At 42.6% G+C, this 19,578-nt stretch overlaps 1 protein-coding gene across 4 annotated transcripts in view; it reads right to left on the minus strand.

Annotated features, from left to right (window-relative positions):
- Positions 1–19,578, minus strand: part of ATRN (attractin) — a 177,323-nt gene that overhangs the window by 4,987 nt on the left and 152,758 nt on the right. Inside the window, exons 26-28 of one of the 4 annotated variants that reach the window (XM_044748857.2) lie at positions 10,227–10,305; positions 6,572–6,679; positions 1,997–2,111 (exon numbers count right to left, since the gene is read on the minus strand). In XM_044748857.2, coding sequence (XP_044604792.2) covers positions 1,997–2,111; positions 6,572–6,679; positions 10,227–10,305 — 302 coding nt within the window. Of the gene's footprint in view, positions 1–1,992; positions 2,112–6,571; positions 6,680–10,226; positions 10,306–15,850; positions 16,202–19,578 lie in introns of those variants that run through there. The other 3 variants (XM_070485645.1, XM_070485642.1, XM_070485641.1) reach the window with 3 other exon arrangements.

The raw sequence follows: 19,578 nt of genomic DNA on the forward strand, positions 1-19,578 counted from the left end.
CCACTCAGCACTAGTTATTTTTATATCTACACCATGATACAGGTTAGGACAGACTCTGGGGCCAGCCTGTGGAATAAGCAAGGTTCTTTAACCTCCCCACGTTTGGTTTCCTCATTTGTAAAATGAGGATAATAATAGCACAGGGTTTATGTAAGGAGTCGACGAGTGAGTGGATATAAGTCTTAGAACGGTACTGGCTTATCACCCCACCACCTCTACCACTTTTACATTAGGGACTGGTGGTTCCACTCTCCTTTTTGTGTTGGTAACCAGCTAATCTAATGTTCATTAAGGCAGGCACAGCTCTGGGGGAGCCGGATTCCTAAAGCCTGGGAATGGCCAGTCCAGGCTCAGAGCCCTGCTGAGGCCCACAGGAGCTGTGTAAGCAGAGCTTGTTACTCCACCTTGCTGAGCCTCTAAAATGGGGGAAGGTGGGGGGCTTTTAAGTGCCAGGTTTAGTACCTGGCACGCAGTGGGGAATCTACACCAGTGACAACTGTTAAAGCAAAGGCAGAGCCAAGTGCTTTGGGAGTCCAGAAAGGGCACCATCTAAAATGGGGGGGTACAGAAGGGATGGCAGAGATGGCCCCACTCTTGGGGTGGGTCTCAGGCAATGAGCAGACCTTCCCCAGGAGTTGAGGCGGGTGGGGCACATCAGTCAAAGGTTGGAGCAGGAAAGGCCACAGTGTTGCAAGGCTGTCACCTCCACACCCTAGCCAGCGCCTTGCTGTCAGGGTGCACCGGCCAATGTTTGCTGAGCTGGGTGGTGGCAGGAGACACTGCCCCAGAGCATCAAGCCATGGTCATCCTGCCCTCAACACGGACAAGGCTGAGCTAGGGGCTCAACTCACAGGAATCCCTAGGTGACGGCAAATCAAGCAGTTCTCCTGTGAAATGAGGACAATACGTCCTGGTCTGGCCACACCCAACAACCTCCCTCACGAAGACACCACAGCCCCAAACCATTTCAAAGCTGAGCCGGAGGCTTTTCTGGGTCTGAGGGCTGCATTCAGCGGGCTGTGGACCTCAGGGCCTGGGCGAGCATTCTGGGACACCTTTTCCTCATAGTTACGAGGTTTTCTTTGGCTAAGCAACCCTGACCCCCCGAATCGTCTCAACTGAAAGTTGTCTAAAACGTTCATATTGTCTGAGGCATTTCCCCCAATACTCAATGATTAATCAACATACTTCCAAAACTGTATTCCATCTTTCCTTCATGTTCAACAAAAAGATGTTTATCTAAACTATGATTCACGTATTTAATAGAATAGTGTAAAAGACATTGGCAAAATATTATGTAGTAAGCTGTAAAAATGTTTATGATAGTTGTATGAAAAATAAATAAAAATTAGATTTGTACAATCATTTCAACTAAATTGCTGGTGAGGGCTGGAAAGGAAACAGAACAGTGAAAATTGGTAGGTGTTGGATGGTAGAAGTGTGAGTAAATTTTCAAAAACTTCCTTTAAGCTGTTATAATTGCCGTTTATGCCTTATATTTAAAATAGAGTGAAAAAGCAAAAGAAATGCAGTAGTGCTAGAAATACCACTTTGAGAATCACCAGCTTGGAGGAGCTGGCTAGAAGTCACGAGAGTATGTAAGATGACTGAGGAGGAGCGTATGGAGTGAAGAGAGAGGAAAGCCTACATTCAGGGGCAAAAAAAGGAGACGGGAAAGGAGCAGCAGAGCTAGAGGGAAGCAGAAACACTGGCCACAAAGGAAGGTGTGGTCGGAAGCATCAATGCCACTGGGAGGCTGAGGAAGCTGGTGCAGTGAGGACAGCTCAGGGGACCTTCTCCTGGGAACGAATGGTGGCCTCAGGAAAGACAGGTTAGGGAGTATCAGTGACAAGGGGATCATCTCACCAAACCCTAACAAGGACATGAACAGACACTATTCAATATCACCCCTATACCCAAGTTCTCCATGACAGGGAAAGATCTGGTACACATCTAAAACGCAAACCGTGCTTGTCACTGACCCTCATCTACTCACCTGACTGCCCGGGAGGAGGGATTCCACCGAGGCCGCGAGGGAGCCTCACAAACACAGAGAGGACAGCGGCTTTGTTGCCAAAACACGGCTCCAGGGCAATGGGTTTAGGAACAGTCTGGTGGAAGAAAACAAAGAATTACTTAAAGCAGTGTTTCTCAAGCTTTAATGCTATAGCCTTTAGATGTGATTTTTCTTTTTCCTTTTTCTCCCAAAGCCCCCCAGTACATAGTTGTGTATTTTCAGTTGTGGGTCCTTCCAGTTGTGGCATGTGGGATGCCATGTCCGTGCCCAGGATTCGAACTAGTGAAACCCTGGGCCACTGAAGTGGAGCGTGCGAACTCAACCACTCAGCCACGGGGCCGGCCCCTAGATGTGATTTTAAAGATGCCCTCTGTATTAGTTTCTTTTGTTGTGTAACAAATTATCACAGACTCAGTTGCTTAAAACATTTATCACCTCAGTTTTGTAGGTCAAAAGTCCAGGAGCTCTGTAGGCTTCTCTCTGCCTAGTGATGTAGCTCTATTCATGTCTTCCATCAGTTCTGGAAAATTCTCAGCTCTTACCTCACAAAGGTCTCAAGGGTCTCAGCTCTTATCTTCACAGGGCTAAAATCAAGTTATCAGCTGGGCTCCACTCTTATCCGGAGGCGCTGGGGAAGAATCTGCTTCAAAACTCATTCAGGTTGTTGGCAGAATCCAGTTCTTTGCGGCTATAGGTCTGAGGTCCCCATTTCTTTGCTGGTAGTAAGCCAAGGGCTACTCTCTTCTCTTAGAGAAGCCACTTGCATTCCTCCTGACACTGCCTCTCCATCTTCAAACCAGCGATGGTGCATCAAGTCCTTCTCATGTTTCCTCTTGTGTCACCAGCCAGAGAAAACTTCCTCGTATGTTAAGGTCAACTACCACGGGACTGCATTACTTCTGCAAAATCCTCTCATAGCAGTACCTACAGCAGTGTTTGACTGAATAACCATGAGATGTGAATCTTGGGGGCCATCTTTAGAATTCTGCCTACCATACCCCCAAACACGTAATCAATTTCTTCAATTTGGTTGAAGAAAATCATTTCCAGAACCACTCTGGTTGTGGCACAGAGAAACGACTGGGTGGGTGAAATGGCAGAATTGGGGAAACCAGTTATGATGCAACTGCAATAATCCTGGTGAGAGATAATGGCCGCCTAGATCAAGGTGGTCACAGTGGTGGAGATGGTGTGCAGGCTATCCAATGAGAATGACAGCAAGGATGATTCCATGATTTTGGCCTGAGCAGCTAGGATGCTGGAGGTGATTATGTACTGAATTGGAGAAGAAATGCCAGAGGAGCAGGTGTAGGGAATAAAGTCTAGAGCTCAGTTTTGGACTGCTAAATTTAAGATGCCTGTTAAGACATCCAAGTGGGGACAATGAGTAAGCAACTAGATATATGAGTTCGAGGCTCTCAGCAGAGGTCTGAGGGAGAGATCATGGTGTTTAAATCCATGATGGAACAGATCACTGCTTTGGTCTGAATGTTTGTGTCCTCTCAAAATTCCTATGTTAAATCTTAACGTCTCATATGATGGTATCTGGAGTTGGGGCCTTTGGAAGGTGATTAGGTCAGGAGGGCAGAGCCCTCATGAATGGGATTAGCGCCTTTAGAATAGAAACCCCAGAGAGCTCCCTCCCCACTCCCACCACATAAGGTTACACCTAGAAGGTGCCATCTATGATCCAGAAAGCAGACCCTCACCAGATATTGAATCTGCCAGCACCCTGTTCTTGGACTTTCCAGCCTGCAGTACTGAGACATTTCCATTGTTTATAAACCACCCAGGCTCTGGTATTTTGTTACAGCAGCCTGAACAGAGGAAGAAAACCACCAAAAGAGTAGGTGTAAAAGACATGAGAAGAGGTCTAAAGACCAAGCCTGATGGGTCCCACTGTTAAACAATGTTGGGGAGATGAAGAGGGTTGAATAAAGAACACTGAGCAAGAACAGCCAAAGCTGAGTGGGTGGTGTCTTAAAAGGAAAGTCAAGAAAGTGTTTCAAGGAGTAACCAATTGTGTCGTATGCTGCTGACATAGACATATGGTGCTGTTCAGAATTCTAAGGTTTGTCTATTCTTTTTAATCCCACAGATGATTACTATCTTATCAGGACAATGCTTGCTTAGATTTATCCATGTTTTCCATTTTATCTACTCACTATTCCTTCTTATACCTCAGTCGATCCTCCTGGGGTAATTTTCTTTCTAGCACATCCTTTAGACATTTCTTTTGTACGGGTCTGTTGGTGGCAAACTTTCCGTATTTCCTCTAATCTGAAGATATCTTTCTCTAATCCTTGTTCTTGGAAGGTGGTTACTGGGCACAATATTTTAGGTTGGCAGTTCTTGTCTGTCAGCACTTTGAAGACATTCTTCCACTTGCTTCTGGTGTTACTAATGAGAAGTCAGCTATCACTTTGTCATTCCTTTGTAGGTGATTTTTTCCTTTTTTTCAGTTATTTTTTAACGTGGTAACATACACGTAACATAAAATTTACCATCTTAACCATTTTTAGACGCACAGCTCAGTGGTATTAAATACATTCACATTGTTGTGCAACCATCACCAGGATCTATCTCCAGAACTCTTTTCATCTTGCAAAACTGAAACTCTATACCCATTAAACACTAACTCCCCATCCCTCCTCCCCCCAGCTCCTGGTAACTACCCTTCTACTTTCTGTCTCTATGAATTTGACTACTTGGGGTACCTCATATAAGCAGAATCACAGCCTTTGTTTTTTTGTGACTGGTTTTTTTCACTTAGCATAATGTCCTCAAGGTTCATCTATGCTGCAGCACTTACCAGAATTTCCTTCCTTTTTAAGGCTGAGAATATTCCACTATATGTATACACCACATTTTGTTTATCCATTCATTCATCAGTGGACACTTGGGGTGCTTTCACCTTTCAGCTACTGTGAATAATGCTGCTATGAACAGGGGTGTGCAAATGTATCTCTGAGACTCTGCTTTTAATTCTTTTCTGTATAGACCCAGAAGTGGAATTGCTGGGTCATACGGTAATTCTGTTTTTATTTTTTTGAGGAAGAGCAATACTGTTTTCCACAGAGGCTGCATCATTTTTACATTCCCACTAACAGTGCACAAGGGTTCCAATTTCTCCACATTGTAGTGATCTTTTTTTGCTCTGGCTGATTTTAAGATGCTCTTTGAGTTCTACAGTTTCACTATGATAAATCCAACTATACTTTTCTTTCACTCCTGCCTTCCCTCTGCTTTCTTTCTTAATCCTGTTTGTGATATGTTTTGCTTCTGGAACCTGTATATTCATGTCTTCCATCAGTTTGGAAAATTCTCAGCTACTATCTCTTTGAATATTGCCTCTCCTCCATTCATTTGTTCTTGGACTCCAACAGCACATATGTTAGGTCTTCTCATTCTATCCTCCATATTTTTATTATGTCATATTTTCCATCTCCTTGTCTCTCTGTTCTGCATTCTGTTTAATTTCTTCAGATTCATCTTCCAGTTCAAAAGTTCTCTCCTCACTTGTGTCTGATGTGCTGTTTAACATGCAAACTAAGTTATTTTAAAATTTTAAACTACTATATTTTCAATTTGTAACAGTTCCATTTTGTTCTTTTTCAGATCTGCTTGGTCATTCTTGACTGTCATGGCTTCCTCATCATTACGATTTTGTCTTTTATTTCTTTAAAAATTTCATAGATAACTATATTATATTCTTTAGATGTCAATTCTAACACTTAAGTCCTGTCTAAATCTACCATCTGTTGTTTCTGCTAACTCTTATTCACAGTGGCTTGTCTCTTCTTGTCCTTGATGATCTCTGTTGCTTAATCATCATCTGTGGGAATCCTAGAGAGTTGAATAGGGGATGTTTTCCCTACAGAGAGAATATGCATCTACTTTAGCTAGGAGATGTGGTATATTACCAATCTGGAACCACTTTAGATCACTCAAGTTCTGATTTTGGCTCATGGTTTGTTCTTTTTTGGAGGAGGGAAAGGACAGTGGTCCCTGGAAATTGTGCCTACTTCCTGTGAGCTCAGTAATGCTTTAATGTTTTATACAAGAAATACAGCTGTCCCCAGAGTATCTGAAATATTTCACCATTTTGTTAGAAGAGAAAGTCTTTTCACTTTCTTCATCATTTTGCAGTGGGGGAGGGGGTCAGAGATATTTATTTTCCACAGAATTTGCAGTAAATTATTATTTTGCCCCTTTAAAAAAAATCCCATACAATATTATAAAGAACAATGCTTCAATTTAGCTATTTTCAAACACAAGTTTTAAAGTACTATGCCACAGGATCCTCACAAGAATATCAGACAATTTACATTTTAAAACCCCTTGAACACGAGACTCTTTAACAACATGAATTAAAGACTGGAAAATGAAAGCAAAAGAATACCTAGCAACTTCAGTGTGCTGGCTTATTGTTACAAAGAGAGAGAGGAAAACAACAGGCGGGAGAATAAGGCTCTTACTCTCTTTGGTTTCCCAGACTTAGAAGCATGAGTTTTGACAAGTTAAGTTATAGGAACTTTTAAATCACATTCTCACCTTTATACTCCCCCCAATAAGATCAGGAGGCTCTTCATCTGTTTCCAAGGCAACGTTTACAGAGGCAAAGGGACGGCTGGCCATCTGCTGCATCTCTCGAAGAAGTTGCTGATGAGTAACACAGCAAGCATTAATGCAATGAGTACTGGGGAGATTTTATTAGAGAATACTACATATTAAAAATATATTATCCTTCCTGACTCAAACAAATCAAGTCCAAGATGATTTTTTTCTTTTTGAGGAAGATTAGCCCTGAGCTAATATCTGACACCAATCCTCCTCTTTTTGCTGAGGAAGACTGGCCCTGAGCTAACATCCATGCCCATCTTTGTCTACTTTATATGTGGGATGGCTGTCACAGCATGGCTTGACAAGTAGTGTGTAGGTCCGCATGTGGAATCTGAACTGGCAAACCCCAGGCTGCCAAAGTGGAATGTGCAAACTTAACTGCTGTGCCACTGGGCCAGCTCCCAAAATGATATTTTTGAGACAGTTGGGGAAAAATGGACATGGACCAGGTATTAGATAATATTATGACTTAATGAATTTTGTTAGATGTGATGACAGTATTGTCGTTTTATTAAAGAAAAAGTCCTTGTGTGTTAGAGATTCATACTAAAGTACTGATGGATATAATGCTATGATGCCTGCTTGATAAATACATAAAATAAATGATCTAGCCCTATCTCCTCATATTTTTATTACTAGATTAAAGCCAGGTTTTCTTTCTTCCTGCTAAAACTTGAACCAAATATTTACACAGCAACCAAAACCCATCCCTCATTACAGAATAGAAAGAAACTGAAAGAGCTCTTTATTCAAAGAGGGGGTACAAGCTAAAAACATACACAAGCGTGAAGTTTTGCAAAGCAGAGGCACAGGCAGGGGCTCTGGATTAGGCAGGTTTGGATGTGACTCCCTGTTCCAATTCTCTCCAGCTGTGTGAGCTTAAAACAGGTGTTTAGAGTCTCTGGGCTTCAATTCTCTTCTCTCTGAAATGGGCTTTTAATCCCATAAGGGTATCAGTAGGATCAAATGAGGTACTTTAACCAGCACAGTGCCTAGCACATAGTGGGTGGTCAATGAGATATCACTGAGGATATCAGAGATCTGGGCATGTGGTTGAAGCTGTGAGGTCATGCCGCAGACGACAACCAGGCCTCACTTCAAACCACTCCCTTGGAACTACTGTAGGAGCCAGAATCTTGGGATGGATACATCATGGCTCTGTTTCAGAAGGGCGTTTTTATGTTAAACATTTTCTTTAAAATAACAATAATAAAATTCCTACATCTCCTAAAGTTGTTGGTCCATTTACTCAACAAATATACGCAGCAACCCGACTCTGGGTTCTGTGCTATTCTAAGTGCTGGAGTCACAGTAAGAGAGTGTCTACCCACTTCAGTTCCCATTCCAGCTCCTTTATGAAGAGTGCCGGAGATAACGTGAGTAAAAACACTTAAAACAGGGCCTGGTACACAGCAAGGACTGAAGTGTGTCAGCTGCTATTATTTTTGTTATAAATAAAATCAAATCATTCCTTCCGAACTTCTGAGAGGGAATAAATCATGACTAACATTTTAGAAATGCTACATTTACAAATGTTTAGGGTCACAGTTACAGAGAATTTCTAATTCACGAGGGTAAAAGCTTGGTTTACGGGCTGATCAACTGCGTAATAAACATACTTTTTTTTAAAGCTTTTTTCTACAAGATATTCACTTCCTCCCTATTTTCTTTCATGTGTGTTGCAAATAATTTCCAGTTGGTTGTCTTCTGTGTTATTCATTTATTTATTTTTTAAATACTTAAGTATTAATTTTTATGCAGGTAAATCTCTACTATATCGTGTTTCACTAACTTTATCTGAAAATAATAACATCTCCTTTTCAATGGTAACAAAACGTCTATTTCTCTTTCTCTTAGTACACAGTCTAGAATACAGAACAAAACTGACCACGGGGACTACATGATGATTAGGAACACGGCCTGAAATGGGAGAAGTCCCAAGTGTAATGGCCAGTTGAGCTTCTTAGTAACTGTGTGATGATGGGTAAATAACATTGCCACTCTGAACCTCAGTTCCTTCACATGTAAAACAGGGCTAGTGTCAGTAACTCTTTCATAGGGTTGTTGTGAGGATTAAAACAGTTAATGTATACAAAAACGGTTAGAACAGTGCCTGGAATTTAGAGATGCTCACGTCAGCTCTTGTTACAACTGACTTGTCTGGATTTCTTTCTTTCTTTTTTTTTTTGCTGAGGAAGATTAGCTCTGACCTAACATCTGTTGCCAATCTTCCCCTTTTTTTTGCTTAAGGAAGATTAGCCCTGAGCTAACATCTGTGCTAATCTTCCTCTATTTCATATGTGGGTTGCGGTCACAGCATGGCTGACAAGTGCTTTAGGTCTACGCCTGGGATCCAAACTCGTGAATCTGGGCTGCCAAAACTGAGTGCACCAAACTTAACCACTAGGCCACGGGGCCAGCCCTGACTTGTCTGGATTTTATTGGTACATCCTCTAGTGTTTTCTCATCACAAGTGATGCTGGTTATCTAGTTGTTCTTCATAGTGTTAAGGAGGTATTATTTTTGAGTTTACTAAGAGTTTGTTATTAAATTAGGAATGGTGTTGAATTTCAATAAATGACTAAATGATTACTTGGTCACTACTAAAAATTTAGGTTCTATGTTTTAGCCACTGATAAAATATATTTGAATATGCTATCCCCCGAATTTTTAAAATAATAACAAAGAGGATGCAACATTACCTCTATGATAACATCCCCTTTACCTGGGTCAGAAAAGGTGTCATGGCCCCAAGGAAGAGGCCCATATCCTGGAGTCTATCTTAACTCCATTACAGACACTATGTTCTGTGAAAAGTGCTGAGTGCTTGTGAGTTTTGATTTTAGATATTCCTTTTCTCTTCTAAATCTTGTCCATAGATCAATTTTATATAGAAAAAGGCATAAGTTGATAGAGAAAACCAAGGACTGCATGTAAGTCTAGATCTTTGTGCATTTCTATTAGCAACCATGAAACAGACATGACGACTAAAAGGCAAAGTAATAACAAGCAAAAGTTGCAATAAACAAAGTTGTTATGTTGTGATTTTTACCCAAGTTTAGCTTTTAACCAAGGTTTGTCAATTGTAAATATCTACTTGACGTATTAATATTACTTTTGAAATGGAGCTCTGGAAACAAATCGAGACCAATTAAAAAATAAAACTCAAGCAAAAACAGACACACATTTATCTTTCCTTGAAAAACGAGAAATTTTCAAGATGTTTAAATGGCTGGTTTCAACTCTTATTCTCATGAAAGGCTCTTGTGAATGCCTAACTACTGAGCCCTCAGGTCTCCAGCCTAAGCTGAGGACCAGGTTCTGGCAGGAAGGATAAAATTAGCATCTATGAGTCAATACTAGAGTTTCCCTTTAGAAAGTTAAAACCATGTGGTGCAGAATTAATTACACTTTAGAAGCACTAATGGAAGTCTACTGGCCATATTCTGCAGAAAGGGCAGTATTATTCTCACTGTGCATATGTCTACCAATTATCACTAAATAGCTAACACTGACTTGCTTAAGAGAAATAGAAAGGAAAGAAGCTCTTACAGGGATTCATCAGTCTTCATCCACTGAAGCTTACCTCTCTACGCCTGGAGGCCCAACAACTTTGTTTGATCTTCCAAACCACAGCAGCCACCAGGAGCAAAGAGAGGAAACAACTGTGAGAAAGGAAAGTAGGGAGTTATTATCCCAGCCCCCAGAATCAGCACCACTGTCATCCACAGCTCAGGCCAGGCAGAGAAACAGTCCCCCAAAGACCAACTCCAGGCTCCTTTCTGGTAAGTCATCATAACCACGTCCTGGTCATAGGAATCAAAGTATGAGAAGACTTTGATAAGCTGAGCTACCTGACTTGAGCTCTGCACTGTATTGTCCCTGTAAGGTGCTGGGAGAGAGCCCGGACCTCCCACTGGACCTTTACCAGAATGGCCCATCATAGCTTATCCTAAGTAAGAAAAATAATTCTAAGATATTTATGACAAATATCAACCATGCTGTTTAAACAAATCAGCAAACATTTACTGGTAAAGTCTGAAAAAATGAGAAAAGTTAATTATTAAAGTAACAATTAGCTTTTGGTAAAGTGGAGGTAAACATAGAAGAAATAAATTTGTGTAACAGTATATATTCAATTATATTTTTATAAAGTAAATACCCATTTTTTATAAAATAAAAAGATCAAACCCAAGCCAATGACTTTCTTTTTCTTTTTTTTTTTTTGCTGAGGAAGTTTCAGCCTGAGCTAACATTTTTTGCCAATTTTCCTCTTTTTGTACGTGAGCCACTGCTACAGCATGGCCACTGATAGACGAGTGGTGTAGGTCTGTGCCCAGGAACTGAACCTGGGCCACTGAAGCAGAGTGCACCAAACTTAACCACTAGGCCACCAGGGCTGGACTGCCAATGACTTTCTTAAAAGTATTAGGAGAGAAAAACCCACAGTGATCTTGTAACTGCAAATGATTTCAACATTCTCTCATCTGTAAACCAGGTACTGAATGTTTTGAAAAGCTACTGTGACAGTAAAGAAAATGACTGGTTTCTGGTTAAAGGAAGAATGAGCCCAACAAATAAACCTCTTAGATAACTGCTTAAGTAAATTTAAAACTGGCAATGTCACTCAAGTTGTAAAAGGGGCTTGCTACAGAGTATGGTTCTATCATGTTACATGCAGACACGAGGCTCTTGGCCCCATGCCATCAGGTACCCTCTTGCTGAGCTGTCTGCATTTTGTAGGATGGCGCTGGCTTCACGAACACTGGCCTGAGTACACCCAAGTGCTGACTTGGAGGCTGGCCTCCCAAGCTGGCTGGAGAAAGGCAGTAAGACGCTAGGATGACTGAACTTCTGCCCTTTCACAAATAGAAACCTCAAGGCTCCCACAGCCCACAACTTCCCCAAGATGCACAAGAGTGCAGACTCTCCAATGGGTTCCCTGACAAGAGAGAAGGGGGCCCCCAGGGTCAGGACTCAGGGAACAGCCCTCAGTTCCTATCCTCCTGGGCCTGACGCTGCCGGTCCTTCCTCCTCCCTGACAGTCTCTATTTTTATCAATGCTTTATTGGGCCGGGTCCTGTTCTAGGCTCATGGAACACACTGACAAACCGAACAAAAGAACAGCGTTCCTATGGAGTTTACATCTCAGCAGGTGGAGACAAACAGTAAACAACATAAACAGGCAAATTATAGAGCATGTCAAAAGGTAGTAAATGCTACAGAAATAAAAAGATGATAAAGCTAAGGGGTTCAGGAGTGCCAGAGGCACTCTAAAGCAGAATGGTCAGAGTGGGTGGGCCCTACTTCTGGAGAAAGTGACATCTGAGCAAAGGCTTGGATGAGGTGTGGGAGGCAGCTCCACGGGTCTGCAGAAACACCCCGGGGCACCGACGTGGGCTAGTGCAAAGCCCAAAGCAAGGACATGCCTAGGATTGCTTGAGAATCTCAGGAGGTCAGGGTGGCTGGAGTTGGGGGAGTACGCCAGGGATAAAGGCAAAGAGGTAAGAGGAGGGCAGATCATGGAGGGCTCTGCGGGCATTATAAGGGCGTTGGATTTTACTGAGTGAGATGAGGAGCCAGCGCAGGTTTTTGAGCAGAGAAGTGTCATGATTTAACACATGCTGAGGAGACCTTTAGGGTAGCAATGGCAGACATGGGGAGACCAGCAGTCCAGGTGAGAGATGATGGTGGCTCAGACCAGGGTGGTGGCAGCAGCCGTGTGAAAAGCACTTTGGACTCTGGACATAATCTGAAGGTCGAGACAACTGGATTTCCTGATGGCTGGATGTAGAGTATGGAAGAAAGAGAAAAGTCAGGGTTTTGGGCCTGAGGGACCTATCAACAACCTAGACAGGGAAGGCTCTGGGTGGAGTAGGTGCAAGACAGCAAGTCAGTTCTAGACATGCTGAGTTCTGAGATAGCTACTAGACAGCCAAGGGGAGATGTCATGGGCAGACATACAAGGCTGGAGGCTGGGTGCCAGGTCTGGGCTGGAGATGGCATTTGGGAGTCATCAGTGTATGTATGGTATTTGAAGTAATCAATCCAGATGAGGTCACCAAGGGAGTGAATACAAACAGAGAAGGATGTTCTGGGGGGCACCCCAACATTGAGAAACTGGGGAGAACAGGAAGAAGCAGTAAAGGAGTCTGAGAAGAGTAACCTCAGTATTTCTGGGTTTCCATGCATAATCCTGCGTTTTGTTATTTTTATTCTAATAGATAAAGACAAGGAGACAGTAAATCCACATGGAAGGACATGAAGCAAATGAGAACAGCTTTTAAGATAGTTAAGATATTGCTGATGTAGCTGACTAGAGAGCTGGCCTCAGAGGCGAGGACCCTGGTGTCACTCAGAGGCCTCTCTTGGGACTACCCTCAATACAGAGCTGTAACACAGTGCAGCTCAGGTCTGTGCCCCTTTTCCCCCCAGGCCTAGGTGGGACTTCTGTCTTCAGTGCAGACCTATTGAAAAAACCAACAACCCAGGTCCTTCCACCTGTTACAGCTTTTCTAATAAGTGACACAGACAGCATACCACCACACAGTGATTGTCCCTCAAAGCTGATATATGCATATTTTTCCCAGGATAATATAACAATGAAGAATTTACTAGTTATTTCAAAAAAGGTACCACTCGCCGATACCCCTCCCTTCTTTCTTTTCCTACCACTAATTTGGGTATAGGTGGGACTGTGACTCAGTGTTCACCCTACTGTAGTCCCTCTTATCAACAGTTTTCTGTATTTTTCAATACAAATGTAATTTAAAGAAACATTGTATCATGGAAGTTCTCAAACACTTGAAATATAGAGAACATCTAGCGAATCCCTATATGTCTATTACTTAGCCTTAACAATTATTAACTTTTTGCCAAAGTCATTCAAAGATCTTTTTTTAAAAGATTTTTCCTTTTGCTCCCCAAAGCCCCCAACACGCAGCTGTGTATTTTTAGTTGTGGGTCCTTCTAGCTGTGGCATGTGGGACACCGCCTCAGCATGGCTTGATGAGTGGTGCCATGTCCGCGCCCAGGATTTGAACCGGTGAAACCCCGGGCCACCGAAGTGGAGTGTGCGAACCCAACCACTTGGCCATCAGGCCGGCCCCCAAAGATCATTCTTAAGAAGTGTATTTCAACACTAGGACACTGATCCCAGGCTCTCTCATTTCCTGTTGGCTCTGTACCTAAGGAGAAAACAAGAGTCCTTTGGCTTTTTTGTCCTAAACCTGCCCCTGCTTATCAGAGGCTTGCACTCTTCTGAGATTATTCTCAAAAACTCATGCCTTGATTCTAGGTCTTTCTTTCCATATTTCGTATATGTCTTTTGAAAACTCACAATGTGTTTGAGAGCTCAGTATTTGGGGACATCTGTCTGTTTCTCATCAGCTTAACTGTAATTGTGCAGCCAGAATGATATTTTTGAGAATGCCCTGAACTTTCCTTCCAGAGGGCAAGGCCATTAAACAATGGTTATCTTTTCCTGCACATACAAGTCTAGCCTTCCTAAAACTACGTAAAAACTGGCTGACCTTCCAGCCAGCCTGAACACAGAAACACCACTGCTGCTTTTCAAGTTCCTGTGATTTGCACTTCACCATTCTGGTCAGAATTAGATCCAGAGTGACAGGACCTCATATCACTTCTATATTCTGGAAAGTGAAATGGTCAACAAGCCATGGATTTGTCAAAACGTCTGTTGCCAATCTGGCCAGAGTCTTAGCAGAAATTCAGATAATTAAGTTTTACAAAAACATTATATCTTGACTACATCAGGAACTCCCATTACATTCCCTCCTTTTGGCAGGTGGCCTGACATCACCTGTTTCTCCTTTTTACCCTCACTCACTTGCTGCCCTCTCAGGCACCTCTAACTCCAGCCACACAGATTTGCACAGTGTTAGTCTGTCTCTCCTCTTCCTAATAAGTCATCACCCTGACCACACTAGCACATCACTCCCAGATGCAAAGCCCTTTCACATACATTGCCTCATTTGATTCTCAGATACAGAAGGCTCCTACTGGAATCTGGAGAAGCATCTCATTAAGACACAAAGAAAGCTTAACGGATTTGTCAGGAGCTAGAGTTTACTTCCCATGCCTGAGTCTACAAGTACTTTTTCTAACTTACTTCATACTGATTTTCTCATTTGAACCATTAGGCCCACCCCTGCAACTCTAATTCTCTTTTCCATACCATAGGAGCGATTTTTCAGAGTGCTTAGGATTATCTGGATACCTTTCCACCTCCCCTTACATGTTTCATGTAAATCTTTCGGGATCTGGTTAACTTGCTCTGGGAAAATATTTTCTTCCCTATGCTCATGAAAAGGACACTATTCTCAGCTAAAGGGTCACCATTCCTAATTCTTAAATATAATCCAGAAAAATCAAAGTTCTGGATTCTTTTCCAAAGGTTCCACCTTCCAAAGGGAGAAGTGATAAAAACACCATCAGTCCTCATTTACTACACAAGATTCCATGGTCCCTGAAGATGTTCCCCAACCAATTCTGATGATGTTGTTCAGTCTTCCACCAATTGGCAGCAGTGACTAATCCTCACTAGGTTGGTACTTGGCAGCAGGGTCATCTCATTCCATACACATGTTCCAAGAATATAACACACCCGCTAATTGGAGCTACTGTGTTAGCATATGGCCTTTGCATCCCCTTAAGAGTGAGACATCAAACAGCACCACTAGCTTTTTTCCCTCAGAGACGCTGGTGCCTATAGTTATGACTGCACTTCTCCAGAAGGTCTAGTTTACTTTCCAATCAAAGTAATTGAGTAAATATATTATTTGAACATGGCTACGTGCTAGATGCTGACGATGTGTGTATATACAGGGGAGAACAAAAGAGACAGTGTCCCTGCTCTCTTGAAGCCCACAGTCTAACTGTGGACAAAGATAGTAAGCAAGTAAAAAACTGTGGTAAGTACCCTGATGAAAAATAACACGGTTCCATGGGAAAGATCAAGGGAGACAGCTTCATTTGGATGTGCCTGGATAGAATCTTGGGAGAAGAAATCCTGTGCCAAGATTTGAAGGCATAATAAAAAAATATATATTTGGTCTTTGTCCCGAGTTCCCGGCACAGAGCTCCTAAAACCCTTGAAATTTCCTAACTGATAGGAGTGTCTCCCCGCCTTTTTTATACAAACATTCATAAGAGCTTTATTTGTAACAGTCAAAAAGAAACAAACCAAATGTCCATCAAGAGGTGGATAAACAAATTTTGGTTTATTTTTACATAGAATAGTGTTGCTTTGAGTGCTGTCAAGTCAATTCCAACTTCTTGCGACCCTGTGGACAGCAGAAGGAACCCTGGCCGGTCTTTATGCTCTGTCCTCTCAGCTTCCAGCACTATATCAGACAGTGCTCCACTGGTATTCACAGGGTTTTCACGGCCAAAATTTTTGAAAGTGGGTGGCCGGGTCCTTCTTCCTAGTCTTCTTCCTGTCCTAGTCTGGAAGCTCTGCTGAAACTTGTCCATCATGGGTGACCCTGCTGCTATTTGAAACACCGGTGGCAGAGCTTTCAGCATCATAGCAACATTTTCCTGTCACCCGAAAAACCAACCATGTGCTTAGGAGGTTAGACCGTTTAGCCCCCCATCACTCCCAACCTGAAGGGAGGAGAGAGGGGCTGGACATGGAGTTCAATCACCAATGGCCAGCAATTTCATCAATCATACCTATGTAATGAAACCTTAAAAAAACATGGAACAATGAGGTTTTGGGGAGCTTGTCGGTTGGTGAACACACTGATGTGCTGGGAGGGTGCCCTGCCCAGAAACGGCATGGAAGCTCTGTGCTCTCCCCCTACACCCACGTCTTACCCCATACATGTCTTCCATTTGGCTGTTCCTGGGTTGTACTCTTTATAATAAAACTGTAATTTTAAGGATATGCCTTCTTGAGTTTTGTGAGTCATTCTAGCAAACTGTCAAATCTTTTTTAGTTGGCCAGGCAGAAGAGTGAGCAGCCGGGGGACTCATTTGTGGTTGACATCTGCAGTGGGGGCAGTCTAGTCTGACTGAGCCCTTAACCTCTGGGGTCTGTGCTTACTCCAGGTGGTTAGTGTCAGAACTGAAGTGAATTGTAGGACACCCAGTTGGTGTCAGAGAATTGGTTGTTGTTTGGAAAAACCAACCAATGGGTAAAAGTATACAGGTGAAGTGAGGGAGAAGAGTGTTCCAGAAAGAAGGAAAAGCATGTGCAAATGCTGTGAGGTGGGAGAGAGCTTGGTGCTTCTGAAGAAACTGAAGGAGGTTCATGTAGTGGAAATGCAGAGGAGAGCAGCATAAGATGAATAGAGAGGTGAGCCAGAGGCCAGTCCACGCAGAACTTGGTCTTCATTTGATACAACATGAAGCCACTGAATATGGGTAAGTGGATAGACGCAAACTAATTCATGATTTTAAAGGTCTCCTCTGGACTTTTTGTGGGTTGTAGAGGGCCAAAGTCAATTGAAATCATCCTGGCAAGACTGTGATGGTTAGGGCTGGGATGGGGAGTTCAGGTGGAGCAGATCTCCACCTCATGTTCGATAGCTCTAACTGCTGGGACGCAGTGAGGGAGTGCCTACCGGGTGTGAAAGGGAGAGAAGTGACTTGGAACTGGCAGCACGATGTTGCTAATCAGCGATGTGGGGAAGGCTGGGGAGAAAGGGCATATTATACTGAGGGGATGGCAGACTGAGAAGATGGCCAGGGTCAAGCTCTGAAAGAATATCAACAGTGAGAGGTTGAACAGAAAAGGTCATTCAGCAAGGGAGACCAAGAAGGAGTGGCCTCAGGGCGGCAGGGGTCACAGAAGGCAAGAAGAGTCTCACTGGCAGCGTGGTCCGTTGGTTGATACTGTCAAGAAGTCAAAAAGATGAAAACTGAAAAGTATTTTTTGGATTTGGCAATAGAGCTGTGCTAGCTGCCCTCAACGACAAAAAAAGTTTAGATGGGGTGTGGGGATGGAAGCCAGATTAGAGGGCTGAAAAGCAAAAAAGGAGCTCCAGTGCAGAAGATTTTTAGGGTAGTGAAAATACACTCTGTATGATATTATAATGATAGATATATGTCCTTATACATTTGTTCAAACCCATAGAATACACAACACCTAGAGTGAACCCTAAGGTAAACTGTGGACTTTGGATGATTATGATGTCAATGTAGGTTCATCCTTAGTACCTACAGGTACTCGTGAAAAATGTGCAATTCTGGTGAGTGATGTTGATAACTGGGAAGGCTCTGCATGTGTAGAGGCAGGGGATATACGGGAAGTCTCTGTACTTTCCTTTCAATTTTGTTGTAAACCTAAAACTGCTTTAAACAAGTAAAGTCTCTAAAAATTTAAATAAAATAAAAGGTGCTCCAAGCCTAGAGTCAACAGATACAAGGAGGGAGGGGGCTCTGGGGAACTGCCAGAGTGTTGGGGGGAGCTGTATTCAGAGTAGCTGCACCAAATGGCTTCTTCCCCTACTCCGAGCGATGGAAGACAGCAGCTAAAGCAGTGAGTTCTGGTCCTGGGGCTGGAGAGGCTAGGAAGGATGGGGGCTCTCTCCTCAGAAGACAAACTAACAGTGCACCCCACACAGCAGCACATTCGGCCCGTACTCCACACTCACTGGAGCTTCTGACAGACAGAAACGGCAGCCACATAACAGGCAAATGTGGAATCTTCAACACAACTCAAAATCAGACATTTTGAGGAAAACCAACACTGTGAAAGAGAGGTACCAAACCTCACACCAACAAAAACCCCCCCAAACATCTGAGGTGACAGTTATTGACAGCACAAAATAAGACTTCAAAATAAAATAAAATATTATTAATCTCACAAAGGAATATGAAAGGAAACTGCATTCGTAAAACTAACACAGGCTATAAGAAAAAATCTATTAGAAATGCAAAAGTTAAAATTAAAAAAACCTCATCAGATGGGCTCAACAAGAGAATGGACCCAATTTTGGATTAAATTAATGAGCTAGAAAATACTGCTGAGGAGCTGCCCCAGAAGGCAGTGCAAAAGGAAAATGAAAAGAAAATGAGAGTTCAGTTAAGAAATATGGAGGACAGATCCAAAATCTCCCTCATTCACTTAAGAGAGAATTCCAGAATTCAAGCAAACAGAATTAAAGGAGAGGAAACAAATAGATAACAGATAATGTTGCAAAACTCAAGACTCTAGGCTTCAGAGTGACAGTCCCAGACACATATCAAATTCTCAGATCTTTTCTGAGAGAATTACTCTAGGATATAGTTCTGCATAACAACATCATCCAACAAAGGGGAGACATGGGACACATAAAATGATACTAGAAAAAAACAAGTACAACTTATAAAAATTGTTTCTATATAATGTAAAATAATTACAATCTAGAATTTAAACCCCAGATAATCACTAACTAGGAGGTCACTGGATGGTTGCAGGGCAGTAATTACGAGGCGCTCTCAGAGCCCTAAGGAAGCCAGCTCTTGTAGGAACTGGAATCATGAAGCTGCCAGGAGCTGAGGCCACGTTCACATGCCATCAGTAGCTACATAATTTTCTTTCCGATCTCACCTCCTATGCTTTATCTTGCATGGAGAGGGACGTAATACTGTCCCGGTCTCTGAATTCACACAACTTTCAGCTAACTCAGGGTTTCTCATTGCTAGCTGAACCTAAGAATCACTGGAGAACCTTTACAATATCACAATGATCAGTACCCATGCCAGACAATTAAATCAGCGTCTCTAGGGGGTAGGGGGCCCAGACAGCTGTTTCTTTTTTTTAAGCTTCCCAGGTAGTTCTAAGGTATAGCCAGGGCTCAGTGTCATGAGATAACTGTTTCAGGCTCTCAGAACCCAATTTAAAATTTGTAGACAAGGCCTCTAATTGGCCTTGTTCATCTTTGCATGTCAAACTGTAGGTTCGTCTATGTATGAGCTGCCCTTAAACT

The sequence above is a fragment of the Equus asinus genome, chromosome 15 (assembly GCF_041296235.1).
Source record: "Equus asinus isolate D_3611 breed Donkey chromosome 15, EquAss-T2T_v2, whole genome shotgun sequence".
Taxonomy (NCBI): Eukaryota; Metazoa; Chordata; class Mammalia; order Perissodactyla; family Equidae; genus Equus; species Equus asinus.